This window comes from Saccopteryx leptura, chromosome 2 (assembly GCF_036850995.1).
Source record: "Saccopteryx leptura isolate mSacLep1 chromosome 2, mSacLep1_pri_phased_curated, whole genome shotgun sequence".
Lineage (NCBI taxonomy): Eukaryota > Metazoa > Chordata > Mammalia > Chiroptera > Emballonuridae > Saccopteryx > Saccopteryx leptura.
This window is the reverse complement of record NC_089504.1, coordinates 11,046,831-11,073,492: the sequence shown is the minus strand read 5'-3', so window position 1 is coordinate 11,073,492 and position 26,662 is coordinate 11,046,831. Positions and strand designations below refer to the sequence as shown.

General features: G+C 52.0%; 2 protein-coding genes across 5 annotated transcripts in view; one reads left to right on the top strand and one right to left on the bottom strand.

Annotated features, from left to right (window-relative positions):
* The window catches only part of NEK6 (NIMA related kinase 6), a 76,578-nt gene extending 68,254 nt beyond the window's left edge, over positions 1 to 8,324 (top strand). For all 4 annotated transcript variants that reach the window (XM_066367196.1, XM_066367194.1, XM_066367195.1 and 1 more), the window contains 2 exons: positions 4,504 to 4,617; positions 7,294 to 8,324. In XM_066367196.1, coding sequence (XP_066223293.1) covers positions 4,504 to 4,617; positions 7,294 to 7,404 — 225 coding nt within the window. In that variant the 3' untranslated portion in view covers positions 7,405 to 8,324. The remainder of the gene's footprint in view (positions 1 to 4,503; positions 4,618 to 7,293) is intronic.
* A 1,381-nt stretch (positions 8,325 to 9,705) lies between these two features.
* Positions 9,706 to 26,662, bottom strand: part of PSMB7 (proteasome 20S subunit beta 7) — a 62,580-nt gene continuing 45,623 nt past the window's right edge. The window contains exons 7-8 of the mRNA XM_066367192.1: positions 12,741 to 12,892; positions 9,706 to 9,938 (exon numbers count right to left, since the gene is read on the bottom strand). Coding sequence (XP_066223289.1) covers positions 9,827 to 9,938; positions 12,741 to 12,892 — 264 coding nt within the window. The 3' untranslated portion in view covers positions 9,706 to 9,826. The remainder of the gene's footprint in view (positions 9,939 to 12,740; positions 12,893 to 26,662) is intronic.

Genomic DNA, 26,662 nt, shown 5'->3' with positions numbered 1-26,662 from the left:
CGTGTTGGCAGTGGGAAATCAATGAAACCAATCAGTCGAGTCCTGTGGGCATGGATGTCCTCGGGGACAGTGGGGACTGACCTCAACCTAATGGCCCTGGGCCCCCCACGGATGGGGACTGTCGTGGCCAGTCGGTCGTGGCCAGCCCCTCTGGGGGTGCCAGTCGGTGGGGCTTTGCCCTAGGCTGCCACCCCTCTCCCCACACCCCAGCCCCGCGGGAAGCGGGAAGCGGATGTTTTCCCAGCAGACGGGGAGGGAGCTGCATCTGAGCCCAGGCTGGGTAATTGGAAGGAAACACCCACAGACACGACTGACTGGAGCTCGCGCCACAGCCTGTGGTGTGCTCCGGGGTGCCAGCCTGAAGGGCTGCGATAGAGGCTCCCCCCACACGCCCAGACCATGTCTGAGGGTCCGCGTGGCCCCCATGAAGCACACCTGGGCACGGAGCCAGAGAAAGCTTGCCTTCCCCCGTGCCCCCGAGGATGAGGACGAGGACGGGGAGAATCAAAGTCCTTGTTGGCTTCCTGGGGCTGCTGTGAGCCGGTCACCACAAAGGCGATAGCTCCATGCAACATACGGTTCTTTTCCTACCATTCTGGGGGTCAGAAGTCCAAAATCCGTTTCGGTGGACTAAGGACAAGGTGTCGTCAGGGCTGGTCCCTTCTGCCACCAACTTTCCTGGGCTTGTGACCCCTCACTGTCTCAGCACGCCTCCTCCTCTTCTGTGGTCAGGTCTCCCCCGCCTCCCTCTCATAAGGACACTTGTGGCTACATTTAGGACCCACCGGAATCACCTGGGATAGTAGTCCATCTAGGGATTCTTAGTTTAATCACACCTGCCAGACCCCTTTTGCCATATAAGCTACACATTCACAGGCCCCAAGGATTGGGTGGAAGGGCTCTTCAGGCCATTATTCAGCCCACCACACCCTCTTGCACCTGGGCATCCAGATGTCCACCAAGGACCTCCTGAGGTCACCTAAGACGCTGACGTTGACCATGGCTAGTGAGGAGCTACCACAAAGCACTACACCTGGCCCATGCCCTCCAGGGTGGGTGCCCAGTGGGATCTGTCTTGAAGAGGTCAGCACAGGAGATGCCACATGGCTCAGCAGCTGGAGCAGCACTGCCCTGCACTCGGGTGAATCACAAGACTCACACCAGCACAGTCCCAGCCTTGCTTGAAGGGAGGGAGGAAGGCTCAGAGAGGTGGAGAGACCTCCTAGTATCACACAGCAAAGGAGTGGCCGAGCTGGGCCCTGGTCCCCAGGCCGCCTATCAGAGCCTACCCTCCTCTGGACAGGAGCCAGACCCCCCGCTCCCCCCGCCGGCGGGGTAGGCATGGCCTCAGTGGAGAAGGAGATGTGGAGTCTGCCCGGAGCCCCTGTGAGGGGAGCACCAGGCTGTGAGGAGCCCGGAGCGACTTCAGCAGGCCCCTCCTCTGCCCCGGGAGCTCCAACAGAGACGCCAGGTTTGGCCGTGTTGGAAGACTCGGTGCTTTATTTTCATTACCCAGCACATCCCGTGGAGGCGCCCAGCAGGCTGTCTGGCTCTACAGAATTTATTTGTCTACATGGGAGCTGAAGGAATTGGCTCATTCAATGCCAGCCCCAGGACCCTCAGCTGGGGGCCTCACAGCTGCCTCCAGAGGCTCGTGTAGGACTGAAACCCGGCAATAAAGTGGGGTAGGGGGAGACAGGGGTCAGCTGCACCTGGCTCAGAACCGAACCCTGCTCTGGAATTCTGGCATGAGCCAGGGAATGGTTCAGCTGCCCCTTCCTCGTTGGGGAGCAGAGCTATAAACCGCTTTGCGATGGGCCTCTGGGTTCAGACTCCAGGACGTGCCCGGGAGATGCTGGGTGACAAGAGGGGCGTCTGAGTCCCCGACAAGGTGGGAGTCACAGGCAATCACTGTCCTCTCTGCAGCCAGAGCCCCCTTCTCCCTCTGACATCTCAGATCACACACCAGCTCCTCTGAGCCCTCCCAGCGGGGGCAAGTGCCCACACTTCCCCATTTCCCTGGACGTGTGTCATTCCAATAACGCCAGGCAGGAAAAGTTCTGCCTTTGCGGAGCCGTGCTGAGAGCCGTGGCTTTGGCAGTTCTAACGAGACAACCAGCATCAGCCCCAAAGAGCAATTCCTCCTCCTCAGCCAGTCCCAGGAGGGTGGTCACCGGTACACAGAGATCTCGCCGTCCAGGGTAATCGGTCTAATCCCGGCGTCGCGAGCAGCCCGAGGTTCCTTCACAGCCCGATGCCCTGATCTGGGTGGAAGGCCCGTGGCCGGCAGCTGCGGGGGGGGGGGGGGGGGGGGGGGGGGGCTGCTTCCGCTAGAAGCTGCGTTGGTTCCCTGGGCCCAACCCTGTTCGAGAAGCTTTTCCGAAGCAGTATGGGGAAGGTGCTGGGAAGGAGGGGAAAATGACCTGAAATGGGGATGGAGGAGATGGGGTTTGCCCCTCGCCGTGCTCTGGGGCCCTTTAGGAATCACAAAGAGCAAGGCTTTTGCAAGCCAGATCAGACTGGCTCGTTAAAAGCATCACCGGCTCCCTCTCCCAGGTCGGACGCGTGAAACACCCAAGCCGGTGTTAGTGGAGCCAACATTTGAATGTTCTTTCCACTCTGAACAGAATCACTTTGCAGGAAGACCCATCTTAATTAATCCCCAACCACGAGTCAGAGGGCACCCTGGTCACCCCGAGTGACCCCCTGGTACTCAGCTGCTCTCCGATGTGGCAACAGATGTCCTTTCAAAACTGCCCAATTAACCCTTTGCACTCGAGGTTCTCATTTTAATGATTGGAAATGCATCACCGAAGTGACGCCATCTTGCACACTCAGCGGTAGAGCCAGCTCCCGGTGAGGCTGCCGGAGCCTGTGGGAGGCAGGGCCCTGCACCCTTGTCCTTCCCTGCCACGGGCCACTCTGTGCAGGCCTGTCTTGGTCCGGACGGGCTCCCAGGCCCTCCGAGGGGCCCAAACCCCTGGCCCTGAGCACACCTGGAAGCACTTGGCCTGGCCTGGGCCCCTGGTCCACCGGTGCCACCCAGACAGTCCTGGACCTGGGTCAGAGGATGCCCTCAAATCTCCAGGCCACACTGCCGCCTCCCCAGTGGACATTTGTAAACCCAGGGATGCAGCCTGAGCTCTGAAGCCCCCTGGGCCTTCTGGAGGTGGGCCCTGCTCTTGGGGTCACAGGACCTGTCCACAGGGGTGAAGTGGACAGGGTAGATGGAGCAATTAAAGCCAGTAGGCAGCCACAAACCCAGCTACCAGGGGCTCCTCCCTGCCCTGAGCACTGTCCCTCGCTGGGCCACCGTCCAGGCCTAAGGACTCCTCAGCCTCCCAGTGCCCCGTCCCAGCCGGAGCCCTGGAGCCGTTGGCTGGGATCGTGGAGCGGCCTGGGCAGCCCGGCTCCTCCAAGGGAACGAGGGCCAAATGGACGGACAGGCACAACTACCCGAGCGCACTTCATTAGCGGGAGGCGCTGGGCCGTCTTTTGGCAGCAGTGAGCGGGAGTGACAGGAAGCACTTGCATCCTATTACGGATTAATCAGCAGATGGGCTGCCCAGCCGCTGCCCCGGGGAGCTTGCCCCACGGCTCCCGCATGCCCTCTTTGAAGACACCCCCCCAGTAGTGCTCTGAAGGGTGGGGTGGGGAGCCCGGTAGTTCCCTCCCCGGCTGGGTGAGAACTCCCCGTGCCCCAGGAGCCAGCCTGCCTTCAGGGTGGAGCCTCCTCCCTGGCCCGCTGAGCCCCCCCCCCCCCCCCCCCCGCAGCCCTGCAGGTGGAGCCTCTTCCCACTTTAGGGACAAGGAAACCGAAGGCCAACCACACAGCAGGCACACCCCGAGATTGCAGAGCAGAGCATTGGGCAAGCGGTGCCTGGCTGCAGAGGGCCCGGGCCCCTACCCCCGGGGTGACCAACTGGCCCACCGCCCTCCTCCTGCCTGCCCTCCCTGAGGATGTCTGGGCACCAGCTTCCAAGACAGCAGTAGCCAGGCCGCCAGACTCGGCTCCGTAGTGTGCTGGCAAAAACGGCCAGAATGAAAGCCCAGACTGAAATAAATGCCTCACCCCTCCCCCGCAAACATGTTTGTCCTTAGGTAATTCCCTAAAGTTATTACTTAAACAGACACCCTCCCACAGGTGTTTCTGGAATTGCTTTAGAAATACAAAAGGATGCACAGAGGACCTGCGGGGTCCAGGCATCACCCCCAGCGGGCCGGGCCGTTCCGCCACCTGCCCTGTGCGCGGCTGCGGGCCCCGCGCTTGCCCTCAGTGTCCAGTCTATTTTCGCCTTTCAAGTTTTGTCACTGAAACCCTTGTCCCATTTAATTTGCTTAATGTAACAAGGATCGCGTTGTAACAGCCACTTCTGTCGAATCCCGGCTTCCTCGGGGTTTTCGGGAAGTGCCGCTGGACAGTCGCTGTAGTGGGGACCAGAAAAGGACCCCAAGCTGGACTTCAGGGCCGAAAACTCCTCTCCCACCCCCCTCCCCCTGCAGATGGCAGCCCTCCAGAGCCCCTTCTACGGAGATAAAATGAACCTCTTCTCCCTCTGCCAGAAGATCGAGCAGTGTGACTACCCGCCTCTCCCCGGCGAGCATTACTCGGAGAAGGTGAGTCCGGCGGCCTCATGGGGAGGGGCTGACCTGGGGTTCTCCTAAAGGGGCGGAGGAGGGGGAGTTCTGGGAAAGTGGGGGGGGAGCAGATTATTGTTACAGAAAAGCTCTCAGCACCAGTGTGACAGGCTGGTGGCCCACCCACTGGCACAGAAACCAGGAGCTAGCCCAGGAGGCCCTGTGAGCGCACCTGTCCATCTGCCCCCGAACCCAGGGCTAAGGCTCGCCGCTGCATCCCAGGGACAGCTCTGCGTGGTCATACGGCAGAGCCAGACGCCCAGGTGGGAAGCAGCAGGGCCCTGGCTGGCCCCACACCACCCATAGCTGCCACACTGCTCCCGTGACAGGAAACACAGTGAACAGACTGTTCTCCTTGCTGTCACTGACTGGTCACACACTGGGTCTTTATTTTCAACATTTTAACATCGGGCACAGGGGCTCTAGACGTGGGTTCTGACAGGGCTGGCCTCGGTGTGTGAGGGTCATCCTCCTCAGTTCCGTGACCTTGAAAATAGGGCTAATCTTTGCTTCACAAGTAAAATGCGAGGGTAAAACGACAGGTTTACAGCATGGTATGGCTGAGGGTGGAGCCAGACACAGAGGTTTACACCCTTCACTGTTCTCGGGCGAGACACTGAACTTGTCTCAAGTTTCCTCATCTGTAAAACGGGGATCATCCTAGCATCTACCTCGCAGGGTCAGTGTCAAGATGAAGATAATGTATGCGATGTGCTCAGTCTAGCACCGGGCTGACATTGACCTCACCATCCTCAAAATAGGTCCTGAATGGAGCACAGGGTCTGGCTCAGAGTAAATGTTCAGTAAGCATCAACGATTATCATTTTTTCTGTTCAAGGTCACCACTAGTGGGTAAGAAGGGGAGTCTGAGACCTCCCTGGGCCTGCCAGCTCGCGGGCCATTCATTGCCTCACTAGATAATGACATCTCACCTGTGACCCACTGTGTTGGATCCTCCCCCATCTCACTTGACCAGTGAGGAAACTGAGACCCGGGTTAAGTCACTCCAAGTGGTGGAGGCAGGATTTGAACCCAGCCTTTGAACTTGATGCCGTGCTCACTGGTTCAGCCTCCCAGAGGACGGACAGTGAGGGCCAGGAGCACACGTTGCTAGTCGGTCAGCTCACTCTCTTGTGGCTTTTGCTTTGGCGGCTTACCAAGTTCTTCTGTGTACCCTTAGAGAAAGGAGGTGTGCTCTGGAGTGGAAGTTGGCAAGAAAGGAAAACCAGTTAGATTTCTTTACCAACTTAATGGCTGCCTTTGGTTCCTCTTCTCCCCTTTTAAATTTGGAATGCTGTACAAAGTTGAGGCAAGACGCCTGGAGGCACGTGACGTGGAGCAAATCCTACCTTCTGTGCCTCAGTTTCCCGCCTATAAATGGGAACCATAGTCCGCCTCATGGATCAGAAGCTGGAGCAAATGCATCTGTAGAAAGCCCTCGGCCCCTTCTCCAGCCCTCCCACCGCCACGGGGTCCTGCTCCCCAAGCCCCAGGCTTTCCCACCTCCGGGTGGGGGCCGGAGGTGCCTCCTGGCCCTGCAGTCCCCAGATCTCCTCGCGTTTGAAGTTCTGTCACCACTTATAAATGGAAGTAGACACTTGTTTTCCTCTTAACTTCCAAAATTTTCAAACATGCACTTACTGCCAACTGCATGGTCTAGTCACAAATGACAAGTGAAGTCACGTAAACTTCCCTGTAATCGGTTTTGTGGGTACTTTACCTGTCAGGGCCAACCACAACTACCGACCCCTGAGTTCTGTAAGGTTCCCAAAGCCGCCTCATCCTGGGCAGCCTTGGTCCGGGAGCGTCCAAGCGGCTGCAGGCTCAGCTCACCTGCCCAGGGCCTCTCAGTGTTTATAAAGCAGTGGGATCCAGAAAGGCCACACAAGCTGAGACGATGCTCACAATGCCCGACCCCAAGGAACCTTGTTTGCAGCCTAGGACACCTCAGGAGTGACACACGGGCTGTGAGCAGTGGCCCCGGGGCCTCCGCATGACCCTCCCCAGACTCTGAGCTGGGCCACGGGGTCCAGAGCCCCCTTATTCAGGACCAGCCAGCCCCTCTAGCTGCAGGTGTTTAAATGAAAAAACTGCAGTGAGTCCAGTGATGCAAGTTAAGATGTAGGCTTTTTAAGGTCATTATTTTAATTACCATTAAAATAATTGGCACTCTGGCTATCAGAAGGGAGGCGGTCAGAGGCTGAAGGCCCCCGCCCCCACCCTGAGGCGGGCGCAGCCTTCAGTGTCTGTATAATTAAAAGCTCCGTCTTTCATGAGCACAATCAAGAGGCCAGGGGGTGGGCAGACTGCAGCCCTGCTGCATGTTAATGCACTTATTATGATCAATAAGCCCTTGCCTTGAGTTCTGTCCTCTGGTTTAGGCATCCACGTGACTGACAGCAGACACACACAGATTTGCCTAGTAGTGTGAACAGTTTCAAGTTCAAAATCATTTGGCGGCACCCTCTCTCAGGGTCAAAGCATGGCCTCTGAGGCCAGCCCCGGACTGGTCCTGGCTCTGCTGGGCGCTGTGACCGCCCCCACTTCTCCCTTAGGCGGTCGGTCACTCCGCACCTCCCGGCCTTGAGGGTGTGAGTTAGGGCAGGCTGTTAATGCAGGCAGTACTCTAACACTAATGCCCCCTCTCCCTCACAGTTACGGGAACTGGTCAGTATGTGCATCTACCCTGACCCCAACCAGCGGCCCGACATCGGATACGTGCACCAGGTCGCCAAACAGATGCACGTGTGGACCTCAAGCACCTGAACGTGGACGCGGTGCGCCTCATCAGAGCCTGCACCACTGCCTCACCTGAGTCTTCTCTCCACAGTGGCCACCTGGTCGCCCAGATCAACCAAGAGGCCTCAGCAGGTTCCCCACCGGCCGGGCTTTGCGGCAGATGCTGTGTACAGAACAGCTGGGGGAGGGGCACTGGTCCTGTCACTGGTGGTCAAATTCCAAGTCCTTTCTTTAAACTGTTATGCAGTCTCAGCTGGGTTGTTGACAGGCGTGTGGTTCAGCGAGCCAGTGATGCACCCCTTGTGTCTGGACTGTAATGTGAATCTCTAGGCTAATTCCTTCAGTGGCCGGCACAGCCGATACTAACAGAACTGCAGGCGACTGTGTGATTTGTAGTGAGCCTTTGAAAATGGCTGGTAGCAAGTTCAGTTTAGCTCTTAGAATCTTTTCAATCAAGCTGTGTGCTTAATTTACTCTGTTGTAAAGGGATAAAGTGGACATAATTTTTTAAAGGAGAGTGGAGATTTTCTTTATATTTTTATCTACGTTTGTAACTCGATGAATGAGGGTGAGGAGAGCCCAGAACCTGCGCAGTTTCGGCAGACGGACAGCATTTGAAGGTGTGTCTTCCACGCAGCCGGCCCCGCCCAGCCACCTCCTGAACAGCTGCTCGCTGCTAGGCCCTGCGGCACCTGCCTGACCGCTGGCAGTTCTTTTAATGATCAGTGTTAAGCATTTTCTTCTGTGGGAAGGAACCATGGGACACCAAAAAATATAAAATATGCCTTCAAGTTCTGGTTCTGCGACTTCCTGCCAAGACCCTGGGCAAGTTTCTTAGTCTCTGAGCCTTAGTCTCCTCATCTGTAAAATGGGACTAATAATACCTACCACCTTCAGGGTGCTGACAGAATTTGAAATGAAAGATGAAAGCTGTCTAGCACACTGTAGATGATCCAAAATAGTAGCCACTCACCCCTTCACAAAACTCAAGTCCATGGACCATGTAAATCAATAATTAATGTACAACTGTATTATGTACAGGAAACCAGAAATGTGTTCCTTTATTTCTTGCTTCCAAATAGGATTAACTGTGAAGACTAATTTATAAATGTGAACTTAAAAACTAGAGCTCTGAAGGAAATAGTTTGAATTTTGTCTTTATACTCAAGTTAATCCTCAAATGGTCTAGTTGTCGCCCACTGAGACGTGGTGACGGTCAGCCCTCCAGGCAGAGCACACACCGCCGCCCACCTGTGCCCTGGACTGCGGCTGATGGCTGACGGCCCTCCCCAGGATAAAGGGCCGGGACTGGGCTGCTGCTCTGTTTCCATGTGTGGACCCTGTTCTGTTAACACTGTCGGGCTTGAGAAATCTTCTTCAGATGCAGCCTTTGCTTTATACATGTTCTCCATATTTGAAATAAAACGGGGTAAGGGGGGGTTACTTGTGTGAATGAGTACTGTATATAGATAACTTTAAAACGATTTCACTTTGCAGGACAATTCTTTGAGACACCTTTAAAAATATAATTGCTCGGGACCCAGACATGCTGTGTGGTCCCGGACCTTTTTGAAGCTCCCAGAGAATTTTGAGTTATCAGCCAAGTTGCTCTAAGTAATTCCCCTGCTCTCCTGCCCTGCTCCCGGCAGTCTGCACACAGGAGGCTGGGCCTCTTCCTCCAGTTCCCCGGCCACGCTTTCTCTAGGGGAGTCCAGGCCTGTCTCCCACCAAGCACTTACCACTGAAAGTTTTTCGAATTCCAGACAGATTTTTTGCAAATATCCCTATGTTCTCAGACCCCACCACATCTCCCTCAGTAGAGGAGCCGGCTTTGTACACGCTGTAAGCACAGTTCTGCCTGCCAGGGCCCTCCAGAGGCCTAGTTTCAACCCCTCAACAGGCCTCTGTTTGTGAAATGAGCGTGCCGAATTATTACAAACAGTAATTGGCAAAGCAGACCGCCCCTCCCTGCCCTGTCCGGGACGTAGCACTGACCGTGTCTGGCAGTTCTTTCTTACTCGGCTGCTGGGGCAAAGGCTGTGCTGCACTCATCCTAAGAAAAATTAAAGAGAGACCACCCAGGACCACCCTAAACAAAGAGAAGGTGTGTTACTACAAGGGGTGGGTATAAAGGTTCAACTGAAGAATCGGCGTAACCTAATGTGACTTCCTGCAACAACGAGCCTCATCTATGTTCAGGGTCACCTTGTGCTTACACCCCTTAAACACAGACTGGCCCTTGGGAGGGATAAACGTCCTGAGGGGGGGCCAGGCCAATGGCCATGATGGCCCAAAAAACCACCCAGCCGCCAGACCTCAGCCACTCAATCTGGTTTTCATGCTTTATTGGGTTTCATTCAGCAAGCAGTAGCTGAGTGAATGTCTTACAGGGAGACTTCACCACCACCCCCGTCTTCTAGAGCAGTAGCCAGCCATCCACCGACACCATTCAGGAAGTGTCCATCGTTTGCACTGTTTCTTCCAGCACCTCAATTTCCAGGGCAGTGACTTTCTCAGTGAGGACTGCAGTGGTCCCTTTCTCACACCTGTACCGGCCAAACCTAGTGAGAAAAAAGTAACAGCCAAGAGTTAAGATCCTCAAGGGGCCACCGGAGGGCTGGAGAGAGGGACACGTATGGAGGCAAGCAGCCAGGCCTGGGCAGGAATCCTAGCTCCCCCGATCTCACCTTCCTCAGCTCTCATGGGCTATTCAACAGGGACACCTGGGAGACAGGCAGCAAACTAAAAGCAGCACCGGGCACTTATGGGCACCCAAGTCTCCGCGCCCGCCTCACCATCCCAGAAGACGCTGAAGGCACGTGCTCATCTGCCATCCAGCCTCCCCAGAGCACCTATAAACCAGCAGGAAGCAATGCTTCCTTCCGGGAGGCTGTCATCACCCTGTCCTTGTGTAGCAACAGGGCCGACTTGTTTCCTTAAACACTTAGAAAATATGTAAAAGCACAAACAGTATAAAAATGCCCCACTGCCAGACTCCAGGCTTGTGACTTAAGACCACACACTCAAGAAAGGAGAGTTAACTGCCTCCTGCAGGGACATGGTGGGTAACCGTTAGGACACACCCAACATGGTCTTGCTTGGCGTGAATCCGCCAGGTTTCTCTTGAGCACAAGGCAGTCTGTAAGATGTGTACCTGCACCGCTGGTTCTCACGCTGGGGCCAGGAATTACATTATTGTCAAACAGCACCACAAATCCAACTGCCCCTGTGGCCTGTCCCCAGCCGGGACATTATTTCTGTCAACCTGGCAGGGACTAACGGAACACTGCTGGTTATGCCATGACCACATGCTCCTCTAAAAACACATTGTCTCAAATGGAACTTGTGCTCAGAGCAGGAAGCAGAAAAGGGCCACATCACCGAGCTCTATATCACTTCAAGAGTGCGCAGCAAAGAACAGCTGGCCTTCATGCTTGTCCCCTCCACACTCCTTTGCAGATGCACCTTTTTAAGATGTTTCCCACCCTCTCCTGTTGGTGTGAAGATGTGGCTCCTTCCCCAGACAGGACTTTGACGGCTGCCATATTGGAACAAGAGCCTCCTCCCCATCCTGGGTTACAGCACTTGGTTTCAGCAGCACGCAGGGAGGGCTCCTACCTTAACTGGACTGCAAACCCGGCCTGTGAGGGCTGAGAGCAGAGGAGCCAATGGGCACGTGCAGGGCCAAGTCCACACTGGGCCTGGGCCCAGGAGGCCTGCCCGGGCCCTAGGCTCTGCTCACCCTGACTGTTCACTCTGGGAGAAGTTCCCCTAACCCGGCAAATGCCTCACCAGTCAGCCGCTGGCAGAAAAGATGACAGTCAAGTTCCAGAGTGCCCCCCTGGCACCTGCTGTAGTGCCTGGGCACTGAGGGGGGCAGCTCAGCCCAGAGGGCAGGCTCCCAACACCTGTCACCGTGTGCCCAGCACACTTCACACCACTCACTGAATATCCACAATTAGTCTAAGTTGTGTGTTAACAGTCTCCTTTATAAACGTGATCTGTGTCCCAAGGGAGTGTGTCATGGCCACACTTCCCTTTGGACAAGGACTGCTGTGCTGAGCACAGGTTCCTTGTCTGCCACAAACACTACTTTCCAGTGGCGCCAACATGGCCTGCAGAGCCCTCAGCCAGTACACTGTTCAGTCTGGGCGCAGTGGAAGCACCTACCCTTCCTGAGCTCGTCGCCACGGGATTGCTCAAGTCACGTGGCATCTCGCTAATCACGGAAGTGGGTCGTGCAGGGACGCTCCGCTCCCACTTCAGAGAGCTCAATAAAGCCTGCTTCCCCCCACACAGCCCAGGCCTGAAAGGTTCCCTCCCTCCTGCCAAAGACCCCAGGAACTCCCCGGCTCATTAGAAAGCACCTAGACTAGCTCCATCATTTCAGAACAAGGAGACTGGCTGGCCTCAAGTCCAGGCAACGGCGTGTCCCCGCCCCAGGCCAGAGCTCTCCGTGCTGCACTGCACACGCCAGGAACACACCGAGTTTCCGCACTGCGGAGCGCACACAGCGGCGAGCACCTGCCGGTTCTCCATGTTCTGCGCTTTCCTTGTGAGTTTCTCCTGAGCCAGACTCAGTGTGTGTCCGTGGGAGGTAAACCACGCCCGCCCGAGGGTGCGTGCTGGCTGTCCTCAGAGGAACGCAGCTGGAAGCCGAGCTCGGGGAGCCACATAGGTTTAGACCTGCTCAGGCTCCAGGAGGAGGCCGGGCCAGGCTGGCCACGCGGCTGGCCAACCATGCTGGACGGTGGACAAGCAGCTCACCCGCACACACACCGGCCACCGGGCCGGCCTCCTTCCAGTTCTGCTCAGCAAATCGGCCTGCCCCGCACCGAGCCCGGCCACACAGTGGGACCCAGTGCCGACTCCACATGTGCCACAGGCTGAATGGGCAGCTCCCTGAGGGCAGGCCTCGCCGGCTCACCCCAAAACTTGCTTCAAGACCCCTAGCACATGGTCCACAGCCACGGGGGGCACCTGCACTGCCCAGGGAAGCTATCGGCCGGCTGCCCGCAAAGTGTACCCTCCCGCAATGGCACACACAGGGGAGTCGTGAAGAGACTAGCGAGAGGACATCAGGCGATTCAAACCTCTCCCCCGGCCCCACCTAGGGCTCTCTCTTGCGCTTCCTCCACCCTCCATCCACATTTTACAAATTAAATCATTTCCCTACACCCGACAGCAGCCTGGAATCACGAAGCAAATAATGGCTTAAAGGCCTGTTATGTAAGGCAGGTACGGGGACAGTGGACTGACTTAACATGGGTAAGAATCAAGAAAACTCGTCCAGGTGCCACGGAGAGGTCATGGGTGGCACAGACTCCAGGGGACACAGGAAGAACTGCACCTCCTTCACTCACCTGGTCCCCTTCTTGTTGGGCACTGAGAACGGGCGGAGAAAATCCAGCTTGCTCTTGCTGATGACACAGATGTCAATGTTACTTCCAGACCCCAAGTCATTGAAAATGCCAGCTGAAATGGCCTCGCTCACCAGCTTCTTGGCTTCCTCCTCCTGAGAAAGACAATGGGAACAATGATATCCAATGGTGCACAAAATCACCCATGAGGTAGGCACTGTTTTCAATGCCTGTTTCACAGATGGAGAAAAGGTCTCAAAGTACGTCAATGATTTGCCAAAGGTTCCTTATTGTTAAGTGCGGGACCCAGGCTTCTCAAACCTTCATGCATGTACCTCAACACACTGCTTCCAGTCCGACAGTCACCACGTAGCTGAGGCTACAAGTTGACAGAAAGCTACTGATCACGGGGTCAGTAAATTTTTCTGGTAAAGGAGGCCAGGTAGTAAATATTTTTAGGCTTTGCGAACACAGTCTCCATCATAACTACTCAACTCAGTCATGATAGCACAAAACCATAGACAGTATGTAAACAAATATATGTGGTTATATGCCAATAAAACTTTATTAACAAAAACAAGAAGTGGGCCAGATTTGGCCCATGGGCTATAGTTTGCTAACCCTGATTGAAAATATCCAACAATAATTGGAACCTGACTCCTGGTAACATAATGAAGAAAGTCAGTATCATAGAGGAAAATAACACACAATAGTTCTGGGAAATGGTGGCAGAATCAAGGGTAGGATCTCTTGGCCAAAGAATCTATCACCTCCCCCACTAACAAGCCTACATGTTCATTGAATTGATTCATTTCTTTGAATCATTCTTCTACTTCTCCTTTAAAAAGCAAGACTAAGTCCCTAACAGTAACTGGTACAAAGTGAATTAATTCATTTCTTATCCAAGAAGGCCTACCACATGCCAGATCCTGTCCTAAGAGCTAGGGCTGCAGAGTGGATGAAGGCCCCAAGGTCCCTGCCCTGTAGGGACTTGGAGTCCACTGGAGGTATCAGACCCCAGGAACTACACCACAGTGCAGTGTGGTGAGGGCTAGCAGATAACTAAGAAGGAGGGCGGGAACACTGGCCGGGTCAGCAAAGCTTCAGAGAGGACTGAAGAACAGGCCACACACCAGGCACTGAAAACACAGGGCAGTGAAACAGAAGGCGGGCAGCGGAGGAAACACGGTGGGACCTGGAGAACACCAAGCTCAAGCTCTTTACGCAACAAGGACAAAAATGAGCCAATCTCCTAAGGAAGGAACTCTAACTTGTGCTGCAACCCTTTCCCAATCCATAAGCATACTGTCACACTGCTAGGAAACAGTAAAGCAGGCTGCTCAGGCTCCAGGGCAAGAGTCCATAAACATGCAAGCTCATCCAAGTAACACCCTTTGAGAAGTAAGATTTCCCACCCCAAATTCCAGCCTGAGAGCCTCAATGGGCAAGTTGTGAGATCTGAGAGACCACTGAGGACTCCTGCCCTAAGCCGGGAAGTGGGATTCCAGTGACATGAGCGCCCTCTACAGACTCAAGAGAAGGATGGAGATGGCTTTGCTGGAAGTGGGACCCTCAACCGGCAAGCAAAGGCTAGGGCAGGGGTCTGCAAACTTTTTACCCGGGGCCAGTTCACTGTCCCTCAGACCACTGGAGGGCCGGAGTATAAAAAAAACTATGAACAAATCCCTATGCACACTGCACATATCTTATTTTAAAGTAAAAAAACAAAACGGGAACAAATACAATATTTAAAATAAAGAACAATTTAAATCAACAAACTGACCAGTATTTCAATGGGAACTATGGGCCTGCTTTTGGGTAATGAGATGGTCAATGTGCGGTTTCATATTTGTCACTGCTAGCCGTAACAAGCGATATGACGTGCTTCCAGAGCTGTGACGCATGCGTCCCACGTCATTGGAAGTAGTACTGTACGTGAGCGATGCCACGCTTTGTGGAGCCGCCACATACAGTGCTCCTCTCACTGACCACCAATGAAAGAAGTGCCCCTTCCGGAAGTGCGGTGGGGCCTGATAAATGGCCTCAGGGGGCCGCATGCAGCCCCCGAGCCATAGTTTGGGGACCCCTGGGCTAGGAGGTCATTCTGATCTTTATTCCACAAGGTTTATGTACTTTCTGATTGGCACCTATGTGCCCAATGAAGTCAGTTAATTCTCTTGAGCATATATAGTCCCATACTAATTCATTCAAACAGGATCCTCTAATCAGGGATTCTCTCCCAGGACACCAACAGTCTATGAGGCCAAAGCCTTACTGGAAACCAGTGGCAGCAAGAAAGTGCCTTTGAGAAGGGGATGAGGGATGACTGCTGCTGACCCTACCATACAGACAGCAAAAGCCAACCTCCAATTTCACACACGCGACCGCATTCCGACTTGTTTCTCTTACTACACAACCTGGACGTGCATGCGTGCGTGTGCTGTGGCATCCTGTTTGCTCCCTTGCTTCTGACCTGCCATCTCTTCTTCCCTTCTTGTCCCTGCTGTTACATTATTTCCTTTGCTTTGTCATTGCTGCTTTTCCAAACACTGCTGTGCCTTGAGCCAGCCAATAGTACTTAGTGGATGTCACAAATCCTGCTGGCAGCACTTAGGACTGCCATTTAAATTTCCCAGATTATGTTGTATTTGGGGATGGAGGAAGATGAGGAAACAGAAATACACACATGATACCAGGCATGCATACCTAATGTCATCAGTTTGGGCACAGACACCAGAATGCTGGCAGTGCTGAAATTATAGGTGAGCCTTCCTCTATTTTACAGATATTCTGCCAGTAGATAAATTTACAAAAATTTTAAAGTGTGCACATTTGAAACACAGTATGTATAGCTTTATTCAAAAAATTATGTTTGCAATTATTTAAGTGTAAAATAAAAGCTTTTAAAAACTGGGACTATATCTTTTAAATTCATTTCCTCCCCACCAATTCTAAGGAAGATGACTCCTTAAAGAAAAAAAATCTCACAAGCCCCTTACTTTTTCCCCAGTCCTACCCTCCTCATATACACAGGACTCTAAGATGTTATGAACTTTCTGTTTTATTGAGCACCTACTATATAATGTGCCAAGTACTGAGTTAGGCACACTTTGACAATCATAATTTTTATCCATGCCTCCAACCATCTTCTGAGGTTGGTACTGTCAGAAACCAGGGCTGAGAAAAAGAAAGAGAAAGAAAGTCAACGGCTCATCCAAGGTCACACCGCTAGGAAACAGTAAAGCAGGCTGCTCAGGCTCCAGAGGCCGCACAGCTCACAGGTAACTTGTCTGAGCAGGGGGCTAGGAGCTCCTTGGCAAGTCGGGGACAGTGGACAGCAGTTCCCCGTTTTAGGGTAGGTCACTCGCCTATCACCAAGGATCTTGAGAACTTACGCAAGTTTAAAAGGACAGTGGTTGCCACTTTCTCTTTGGGCCCATTAACAGTTCCTCTGATGGCCATTCCCATGGGTGGTGGGGAGCACCATGTTCCCCAAACTGCCCACAGACCACCACCTAAATAAACATTTCTACAATGTAACATGACAAAGATCAATACCAAGACCCAGCATCTTATTTCACATAGCCCCCACCCCTACACCAAGGCCCTCTCAAAACACAAATGAAGCTCTACTGTCTACCCATTGCGTAACAGTTAATGTCTTTCAACAAATATTTACAGACACCTACTATGTTCCAGGAACTGCTTCATATGTCGAATACTATCTTTTACCACAATATTTCCATCCCCAGAATTCTAGACACATATGCAAATATGCTACCGAGTATATTCAGATTGTTTTCTGTATAGTAGAATTTCACAATTAAACAACTCTTGTCTTTGACACATGCTACCAAATATTTAGAAAAACTATCAAGAAAAACCACAAACCAAAAGCAAGAGGTAGAGAAAACACCACATTTTTATCTGTCTCTGGCCCACAACAAATGCAGGAAGCACTGTTTCCTTCTCCAGGATTCCTTCTTCATAGGGAAACTGCCCCTCCCTTTTTTGGAAGATACAGAGTGACCCGGGCTCTGAGCATCGCCTGCCTGGGGACAGCTGCAGCAGAGGGCTATACCCAGGCCTGCGCGGCCCGGACCCCAGCTGCCCAGGCCCAGGGGCGCTGCTCTCCGGCTGCCGGGCCGGTGTCCTCCCGGCCAGCTGCGCGCAGATTTACATTGCTAGTCACAGGGGAACGTGGAACCAGGAGGATTCATCCTGGCTACCAGAAAAATGGCCCTGCAGGCTACGGGTAGCTTCTTTTTTACTTTGCGACACTCAGCCAGAAAAATCACCATGATACCTGGTTGTCAAGTTAGTTGGGGGACCCAAGTTAGTTGACCTTACCCAGGGTCAAGGTGATCAGACTGGGTCTGAATCTCCAGTTTCCTACTTACTGCTGTGCAACCTTGGGCAAATCATTTCACCTCTCTGAGTTCACTCTCCTCCTCTGTAATACAGTGATGATAAATCAGGACTCATCACACACTGCTGCAAGCATTGGACATAAAGTATGAAAAGCACCTACTGCATTCTGGCACATAGCTGTCGTTTAAAAGTGGTAATTTATTCAATCAAGCAGGCCAAGAGGGCTTCTTGAGACAATCTGTCTCTAAGCAATGGTGGCCTGTACTGAGCCCCAGGGAGGAGGAGGAGGTCCACACAAACCTGCTGACAGATCTTCACCCAGTGCCACAGAGAGGTTCCAATAATAATTAATCCAAGCAAAAAGCACCCCCCCTAAAAGTTCAGAGAATATAAAAGGCGCACTTCCTGCTTTATGGCTACAAAGACCAAACTAACTGGGACTATCAGTCCCCCGGGCCACCCCTGCTTCGTAAATGAGATTACAATAAGAGTGATGTACTGTACCACAAGTCAGCTGTGACAAGCAGCACTTTATGGAGCTATCTGTTTGTCTCCATCGCTGCATCACACAATGTGTCCCTGGACTCCAATGTGCAGCTCCATTTACCGCCACATGACAAATGGGCAGCACTTGTAAAAGGCACAAAGAGGTCCACGCTGGCCATGTAATGGTCACCACAGCTGTACCCGAGTGCTTGAGGGGACAAAACAGACCCCCAAGTTCATTAAACTGACCAGTAATGGATCTTTCAAAAAGTGCCTTAGGAATCGTACAGAAAAGGCTAAAATAAATAACTCAGCATGGAAGGCTAATCTGAAATGGTGTTTGATAAATTATTTATAACACAGGCGATTGTCTGCATTTAATATTGGAGCTACTAGTGGCATCTTTAAAAGATGATTTATGTGTTGTAATGCTATTAAACTTTATATTGGCCCACAGCTAGCTATAAAGTCTGCTGAGATTTAGAGAATGAGTTTTAAACTGTCACTGCAACATCATAGGAGATGGAGACTGTATTAAATCTTTACTTTAAACCTGTTATCTAGAGAGTTGCATTTTGTAGACACTCACAAACTGATAGATTACCTCGGAATCCGCTATGGTGCAGGTCCAAAATAGTACCGCAAAGAAACTTTTCAACATTATTCTTTTCTACAGCTACAATCGAATTTCTCTTCTCACTTAAGTGATTTTTAGATTGGGAATGTCACCAGAGTACAATGCAGGTGCCCCAGCCAATGGGCAGCCCTGGACAGCTTGGCATCAAATTAATACTCTTTAAATAAACCTCCTACATCCAACTGTTCAGTTATGCATTCTGAACCGGTGTCTTACTTACATTAGGGACAGGCAAAATATGAAATATGCATTTGACTCAAAACCTGACGTACTATTTTAGATAGGCTTTAGAATGCGGAAATGTGTGTGTGTGTATGTGTGTGTGTGTGTGTGTGTGTGTGTGTGTGTGTGTGTGTGTGTGTGTGTGTGTATGTGTATGTGCAAGGTGGGGCAAGAGTAGGCTTACAGTTGTGAGTATGTGAAACACTGCATTCTTGTATCACTAATTATTGTGTTATTTTCCACATGAAAAACTGTAAACCTACTTCTGCCCCAACTTGTATATGGCAAGTTATTTGAAACAATTTATAACTAAAATATTTTTAATTCTTTAAATAATTAAAAATTGGTTATATGCTGGAAAGGACTTCATTGACGAGCTGAGGTGCTGAGGTTAAGGGGCTGGAAGCGGGAAGAAACACCAGCCTTTCCATGAAGAACGGTTCTCCCGGCCCCAGGGCTCAGGGACTTCGGCCTCCCACCTTTGCTTGAGGGGACTAAGGGTGTGGGTGGCACCCTACCTGACCTCTCACACACCTTTCATCCGTTTTCCTTCTTGCTATTGCCATCTGCAAGGACAGCTCATTATAGTTTGCTTCTTTACTAAAAATCCAAATTCATCTTGGACAATCTGCACTATTTTCTGTCACTGTGATCTGAAACAGCAAAAACTGCTCCGCTCTGATGACACAGCAGTGCAGACCAAGTCTGGGTCTCTGAGAAGGGGCCTCGGGCCCGGGCGGCTGCGGAGGGCTTGGCACAGACGTCAGTGTATGAAAAATGAAACACCAACCTCAAAGGTATGTGTGGCTTTGCCAAACTAAAAGACAAAGTTAATTATGAGGCAGAATAATGCCAAAAATGGGATCATTCCAAAACTGCACCAGTCCCACCGGGGGCCCAGGGAAGCGGAGCATGCTGACACTGAGCACCACAGAGGAGGGGTTCACACAGCCTCGGACTCCGCCCCTGATGCAGCCTCAGGACTCACTCACGCCTGACGGCTGAAAGAAACTTCAAGAGCTCAAAAGTGTTTAAAACAGTCCCCTGAAAGCAGTGTGCTTCCTGTGCCGTGTGACAGACCTGACACATTCCCCGTGTAGCCATGTATTTTTATGATGGAAAAGGTTAATTTAATTTTTTTTAGACGGGCTCTCTGACCAAAGCAAGTGTCTGAGTCCTGTGTGGGTAGACACAGTCTACCGAACAGCTGGGAAGCGGCAGGTGTAGTCAAGCTTCAGCCACGCGGGTGTGCCCGAAGTGGGCCGTGATACTGTGTCTTTAAGGTCTAGATGGTGCAGTCCTTTCTTTCCTCGCTGGCTTGTCATGGCACCTATGATCTGGGTGATGCACATAAAAAAGGGCAGATCTGCTTTGAGTGCAGGGGTGACCTAAGCAGTTCTCAGCAGGGATGGCAAAGGGTATTCATGTTCAAGGTACTGCCACCCAAGTCTCTGCCACCCTGACCTGTCCCAGATCACTGACTGGTGTAGAGCCTGATCGATCTCAACTCAGGGCTAGGAGAGGAGACATCCAAGGCTGCACAACCACAATGGCTGCGAAAGACTGACACGGAGCCTCACGGAATAAGAAAAGCCAGGAGCGCTGGGTCACTGATCAACACCCTACAGAACAGAACCCTCTCTCAGCCACACGCTGCCGTCAGAGAACGTAGATAATGCCTCTGTCCAAGGGCTGTTGGTAGGACTAAAGGAACAGCAATGTCCCAGACACAGATTTTTTACAAACAGAATTGCAAGCAACTTCTAGGGTAGAAGGAAAGAAGTAAGAATGTGAGAGAACTAACATGGGCACCCACTGCATCCCTGGGTCTGAGCCAAACACTTGTTACTTATTTTACCCTCATAACCGCCACCTGCACAGCAAAGGAAATTGAGGTTCTAGGACGTCGGCTGAGGCACCTCAAGGCACACGGCTGTGTATACGTCGGAGTTGGGGGTCCGTGCCAACTTAGTGCCTGGCATCACCAGAGCCCGTGTCTTCCTATCCCACCACAGGAAATCAGTGGTGGGCAAGACATTTTACTGAACTCTGAGACAGTGAGTAAAAGGAAAAACACCCACGCTTCCAGAGGGAAAAGGACCAAGGGACATGGGAACATACTTCTCTCCACAAGGAGAAATCAGTGTCCTCAGCATAGGTGTATACAAATATATAGTGGCAAGGCTGCACTGAATCAAATATAATAAAAAACCAAGGTTAGGTTTAAAGAAAAGGAGAAATATGTTCAACAATCCTCCCAACAAAAACCAACCTGCCCCAGGTAGTAATAAGATCTTAATAATATTTCTCTCTCCATAAAACGGTACGGTCAGTGGGATACCTCTGCCAAAATATTCCTGGAGATGCTGAAAAGGCTATCACCTGAAGACAGGGGGGAAAAGAAGTGAATTTGTTCCTTGGTCACACAACAAAGATAAAAAAGAAGGGCCAGATTCACACTGAGCCTACCGACGCCCAAAGGCTGGAGGACGGACGCTCCGCAGAGCGCAGGGCGTGTGCGGAAAGGCAGCAATGGTGGCCACACTGCCCGTGTGCTCCTGCTCCTGCAGCCGCACACAGATGAGGAAGGACTGGGAGGCGACCGAAGGAAGCACCTTTGTTCTAGGGAGTTAAAAGATGGCCACATATGAAGCCAATTTACTCAAACCCACTGAAAGAAATGTACAGGCCAGCTTAGCTCAGCCAGCATTCTCTGATGAGCTGATACTATGCCTCTCCAACCGGGGCCGAACACTGGTATAAGGTCTGCACAGGCACAGACCCTGCCCACGAAGAGTGCGGACTCCAGAGAGGAAACACAGATAAGCTCACTACAACTGGGTAAGAATCGCTAAGAGGCAGGCTTGACAATGGAACTACGGGGGACAGAGGGTCCACGGGGTGCAGGTGATGAACAGTAGGTAGCATCTTCAGATACAAGTAAATGGCGGCCAAGCCACAGGGCAGAAGTGACAGCAAGTGTAAAGCCGTGAAAATGGGAAGGAAAAGGGTATGGCCAGGTGGGTAGTTCAGTGTGGCTCAATACAAGAGACCCTCAAGGGTCATACAGGAGCCGGCCCTTCACACGGGCCAGTGGGAAGATGTGAACAACTTATGCTGGCAAATGATGTACATAGTTCAAGCTGTGCTGTCTGAAACTGCCACCTTGGAAACAGTGGAGGGTGAAAGAGCCAGCACAGGGCTCAGGAGAGCAGGGGGTTAGAGCATGCCCAGTGAGAGATGGTAGGGGTAGGAGGGCAGGTAGGAGGGCAGCGGAGGCAGCACAGGGTGCCAACTGGCCTTCCAGCATCGGGCATGGGCACCGACCAAACTCCGAACCAACTCAACCTTCACAGAAAGGCCTTTTGTAACTTCTTGGCAGCTATTTTTCTGGTGGGTTGATGAAAGACAATAATTAATTATATATTCTAGACATTGGTAAGCTTCTGCAGCAGGCATTCTGAAGGGTGTCACCAAAAAGGGACATGATAAAAGTAGAGCCCGTTTGAGTATACTGACATTGTTCTAAGGGAGAGAAATACTTTGGCTGGAACCAACTTGTCAATGGGTTTCACTAGTGCGGGGGCTCTCAGGCCCCCAGGCCTCTGGGGCGTGGCAGGAAGAGTGTAAGGGACTGGTTAACTATGGGGGCAAGGACCCAAGGCACATACAAGAAGCTGGAAGGGAGAAGCAGTCGGGAGGGTTTGGCCATGTGCAGGGTGAAGTTATGAGGACATGGAAGTGGTAGGCCCAAGTAAAGCAGTAGTTTGTCCTAATCTGGAGGCCCTGGAGGATCACCTTTCCCTGGGACACAGCCTTCAGACACACTGGTACTTACAGTTCTCGGGGCAAATGGGGGAGCCTTCCAAGGGGCATAAGTCAATTCTGGGGCTGTTCTATCCAGTCATTACACTGATGACAGGGATGGGAATGAGGTCAGGGGGTTGGGGGGAGGAGGAGGGGGATGGGGATGGGGTCAGAGGAAGGGAGATGGGGATGGGGATGGGGATGGGGATGGGGATGGGGATGGGATGGGGATAGGGATGGGGATAGGGATGGGGATGAGGATGGGGATGGGATGGGGATGGGGATGGGGATGGGGATGGGGATGGGGATGGGGATGGGGATGGGGATGGGGATGGGGATGGGGGTGGAATGGGGATGGGGTGGGGATGGGGATGGGGATGGGGATAGGGATGGGATGGGGATGGGGATAGGGATGGGGTGGGGATGGGGATGGGGATGGGGATGGGGATGGGGATGGGGATGGGGATAGGGGTGGAATGGGGATGGGTGGGGATGGGGTTAGGGGTGGGGATAGGGGTGGGGATGGGGTGGGAACAGGGATGGGGATGGGGATGGGGATAGGGATGGGATGGGGATAGGGATGGGGATGGGGATAGGGATGGGATGGGATGGGGATGGGGATGGGGTGGGGATAGGGATGGGGATGGGGATGGGATGGGATGGGATGGGGATAGGGATGGATGGGATGGGATGGGGATAGGGATGGGGATGGGGATGGGGATGGGATGGGGATGGGGATGGGGTGGGGATAGGGATGGGGATGGGGATGGGGATGGGGTGGGGATGGGGATGGGGATGGGGATGGGGTGGGGATGGGGATGGGGATGGGGTGGGGATGGGGTGGGGATGGGGATAGGGATGGGGATGGGGGTGGAATGGGGATGGGGTGGGGATGGGGATGGGATGGGGATGGGGGTGGGGTGGGGATAGGGATGGGGATGGGGATGGGATGGGGATGGGGATGGGGATGGGGATGGGGATGGGGGTGGAATGGGGATGGGGGTGGAATGGGGATGGGGGTGGAATGGGGATGGGGTGGGGATGGGGATGGGGATGGAGGGTCAGGGGGATGGGAATAGGGGTCAGGGGTGGGGATGGGGGTCAGGGGGGTAGGGATGGGGATGGATGGAATAGGGAGGTGGATGGGGTCAGGGGGATGGGGATGGGGTCAAGGGGATGGGGATGGGGTGGAATGGGCGGTGGAATGGGGGGTGGATGGGTTCAGGGGGATGGAGATGGGACGGGGGATGGGGATGAGATGGAAAGGGGCTCAGGGGGATGGGGATGGGGTCAGAGGGAGGGAGAAGGGGAGGGGAGAGGGGATCAGGGGGAAGAAAGAGGCAGAGGTAAAGAATTCAAAAGAATGAAAATGCAGGAGATCTGGGTGTGAACCCAGTCTTGTCACTTGTGAGCAATGTGACTGTGGTGGTAAAGTCACTCAACATCTTAAAGTCCCTATTTCTTCATCTGCAAAAGGGCCTAAAACCATCGAGCACCAGGATGGTCATGAGCAGCAGACTAAATACTCTGCACAGGGGAAACTGCAAGCAGAGTCTGGCATGTGGAAGACAGGGTGGATGCTAACCTGACCCAATTCTAGCCCTTTCTCTAATGTTCACAAGCAGTTATCAAAAGCTAAACTCTTTCAGAACTATTAGTGCAAGAGACAACTGAGAATAACTCACTACACTTCAGTTTTTCAACCCCCAAGTCAAAGCAAATCAATGACCAAAGTGGACATTATACTGCAAATGAAATTTAAAATGACGCCTTACATGCTGTGTTCATACAGTCCCTTCCACACAGAAGTGCTGCTTTAGCAATAAGAAGTCCTCCAAATAGCACTACCACGTACTGTATTCCACTAGACACAGTCCTGAGAAGACAGGCAGAAACCTGTATGACTGTGCCAAGTAACTTCTTCCACTCACTCTTCCAACTACCCTTGAAGAGAGACAGTACCTTCTCCCCACTTACGTATCCAGGAAACCAAGGCTCCAAGAGGGAGAAGAACTAACTCAAGGGAACATGGCTCACCAGTGGGAGGTCTGAAATCCAACACAGTTCTGTCTGACTCCAGAGCCATGTTTTTTGAGAGAGGCAGGGAGAGAGACAGGAACATCGAGCTGCTCCTGTATGTGCCCTGGCCAGAGAATCAAACCAGCAACCTCCATGCTCAGGAAAGGAGACATTCCAACTCACCAAGCTATCTGGCCTGGGGCCAGGGCCCTTTATTTATTCCCCCAGAGAGACGAGTAAGGGAGAAAGAGGGCAGAGGAAAGGGAAACACTCATCTGTTGCTCCATTCAGTCACACACTCACTGGCTGCTTCCCAGGTGTGCCCTGACCAAGGATCGAACCTGCAACCTTGTTGTTTCGGGAGACGCTCTTAACAGACTGAGCTAACATGCCAGGGCCCAGAGCCCATGTTTTATTCACTCAAGGCAAAAGTACCTCCCAAAGTCTCCAAGTAGTAACAATGCTTGTCTAATCCTGAGATGTAACTGATAAGTCAGGCATGAGTTTATCTTTTTAAAGCAGTTTACCTCTAAAATTCTTCAAAGTTGCGAATATATTGCTTAAATAATGCTACTCTATCATTCCATTATGCATTTAGCTTGTTACATTTGGCAAAAGAAAGACTATCCTGATGAATTTCTCTAATACAGAATGTACTCATCAAATCCCAAAGCAAACACCTATCAAATTCACTGTTATCAGTCTACATTTCCCTAAAATACATGTATAAAACCTCTCAGCAAACATAAGAATCAAATTGTTTTTACAACAACCCTGCATGTCAATAAAGAAGATATCATTTAACTTAATTTTCCCATCAGGCCATTTGCCGATTGTAAATCTTAACTAAAACCGACCAAGAAAAGCCAAGTGCACTCTAATTTTCTTTTTATATTTTACAGCAAGAAGTAGCCAGAGGATAAGAGAGCAAACTTTTGTTAAGCCAGACTGCAATTTAGAAACACGGTCCTCCCAACAATCGCTTCAAGTACTGACGCAAGCCCACCTTACCAATGAGCTTCATATTTTATAGACTGAGCAACAGGGGTCACACAAAAGGCAAAAATCGATCTTCACGCCCAGGCCTCTTCAAAGCCCACGCAGCCCTTTCCTTCACGCTCCTTGACACTCTTCACCACCCAGTAGAAGAAACCAACGTATTTGAATCAAAGCTAATGAGTCCTTAAATCTTTTTAATATTTGGATATCACTGAAGTTCTACTTTTAGAAAACCTATATGCTCACATTATGACAGGATGACAAGGATTACCACAAGTGCAATCACATTCTACGGATACAATGTTTGCAAATAGTTTCAAAAATCTGTATTACTAGATGGAATTTTTAAGTATCTATTTAGCACAACTTCATATCATTTTTAAAATTTTTGTTTCTGCACAATTACAGGGTTAGGGGAGAGTGGTATAAATTACCTCATAGAAACCCACAAGTAACACTGTCTGTTAAGGTTAAAACCGTACCTTCCCGCGGTGCGCTGCCGGGGTCTCATTACAGCAGGTAATCTCACATTCTGCCATGCACAACACCCTGAGCACCAGCATCTCCCAATTACACTGCAACGGGAATCTCAAAGGACATCGGAAAAGTCTACACGGCTTCTGCACCCACTGCCGAAACACAACCATCTCTAATGGAATGTGGCAGCCTTCTAAACTCAATATTCACACGCAGGGACAGGTATGCTAAGCTCGGGCTTACCCCCCCAGAGGAGTGGATGCTAATTAAAAGGCCACACTGACTCGGGAAATGACCACCCAGACAACTTTAGACACTGTCTGGAGTTTTCTTTTCCTATTTTCAAATATGCTCAGCTGCTCAAACTTCCAGGATTAGAGCTGCGATAGGCAGAGCAGGGTCACCCACACCTTTCTACGTGATGCCCCTGTCTAGGACGGCCTCCTCCCCTCCTCTTCAGCCTCCTGGCCCTATCACCCCTTCCCCAAACCCGAGACAAGAAAACCTTCAAGTGAGAAGTCATGTGCCCTTGGAGGCCATCTTACCATCCCCCAGACAGATCCCACCAAACCCTCTTCTGGGTGACCTCTCCGCCCCCGGGATCTACCGTCCTCTCGTACTTTTCATGCCGTTAATTTCCACAGTTGTTTGTGGACCTGTCCACCCACTAGATTGTGTCTCTAAAAAAGGGGCCACGTCTCACAACCAGCCACAGAGCTTGGCACTCAACTGGAGACCACTAAAAGTCGGGTGAACGGAATGCAAGGGCGCCGTTCACATCTCAGAAGGGCCACCACTTCCCAACAGTTTAGGAAGGTCTTAATTAATGGCCTCTCGAACTGACATACGTATGAGATGTTCTTCTAATGATGTAGCTACCAAAAAGCTCCTTGTTTCTTTGCTCACT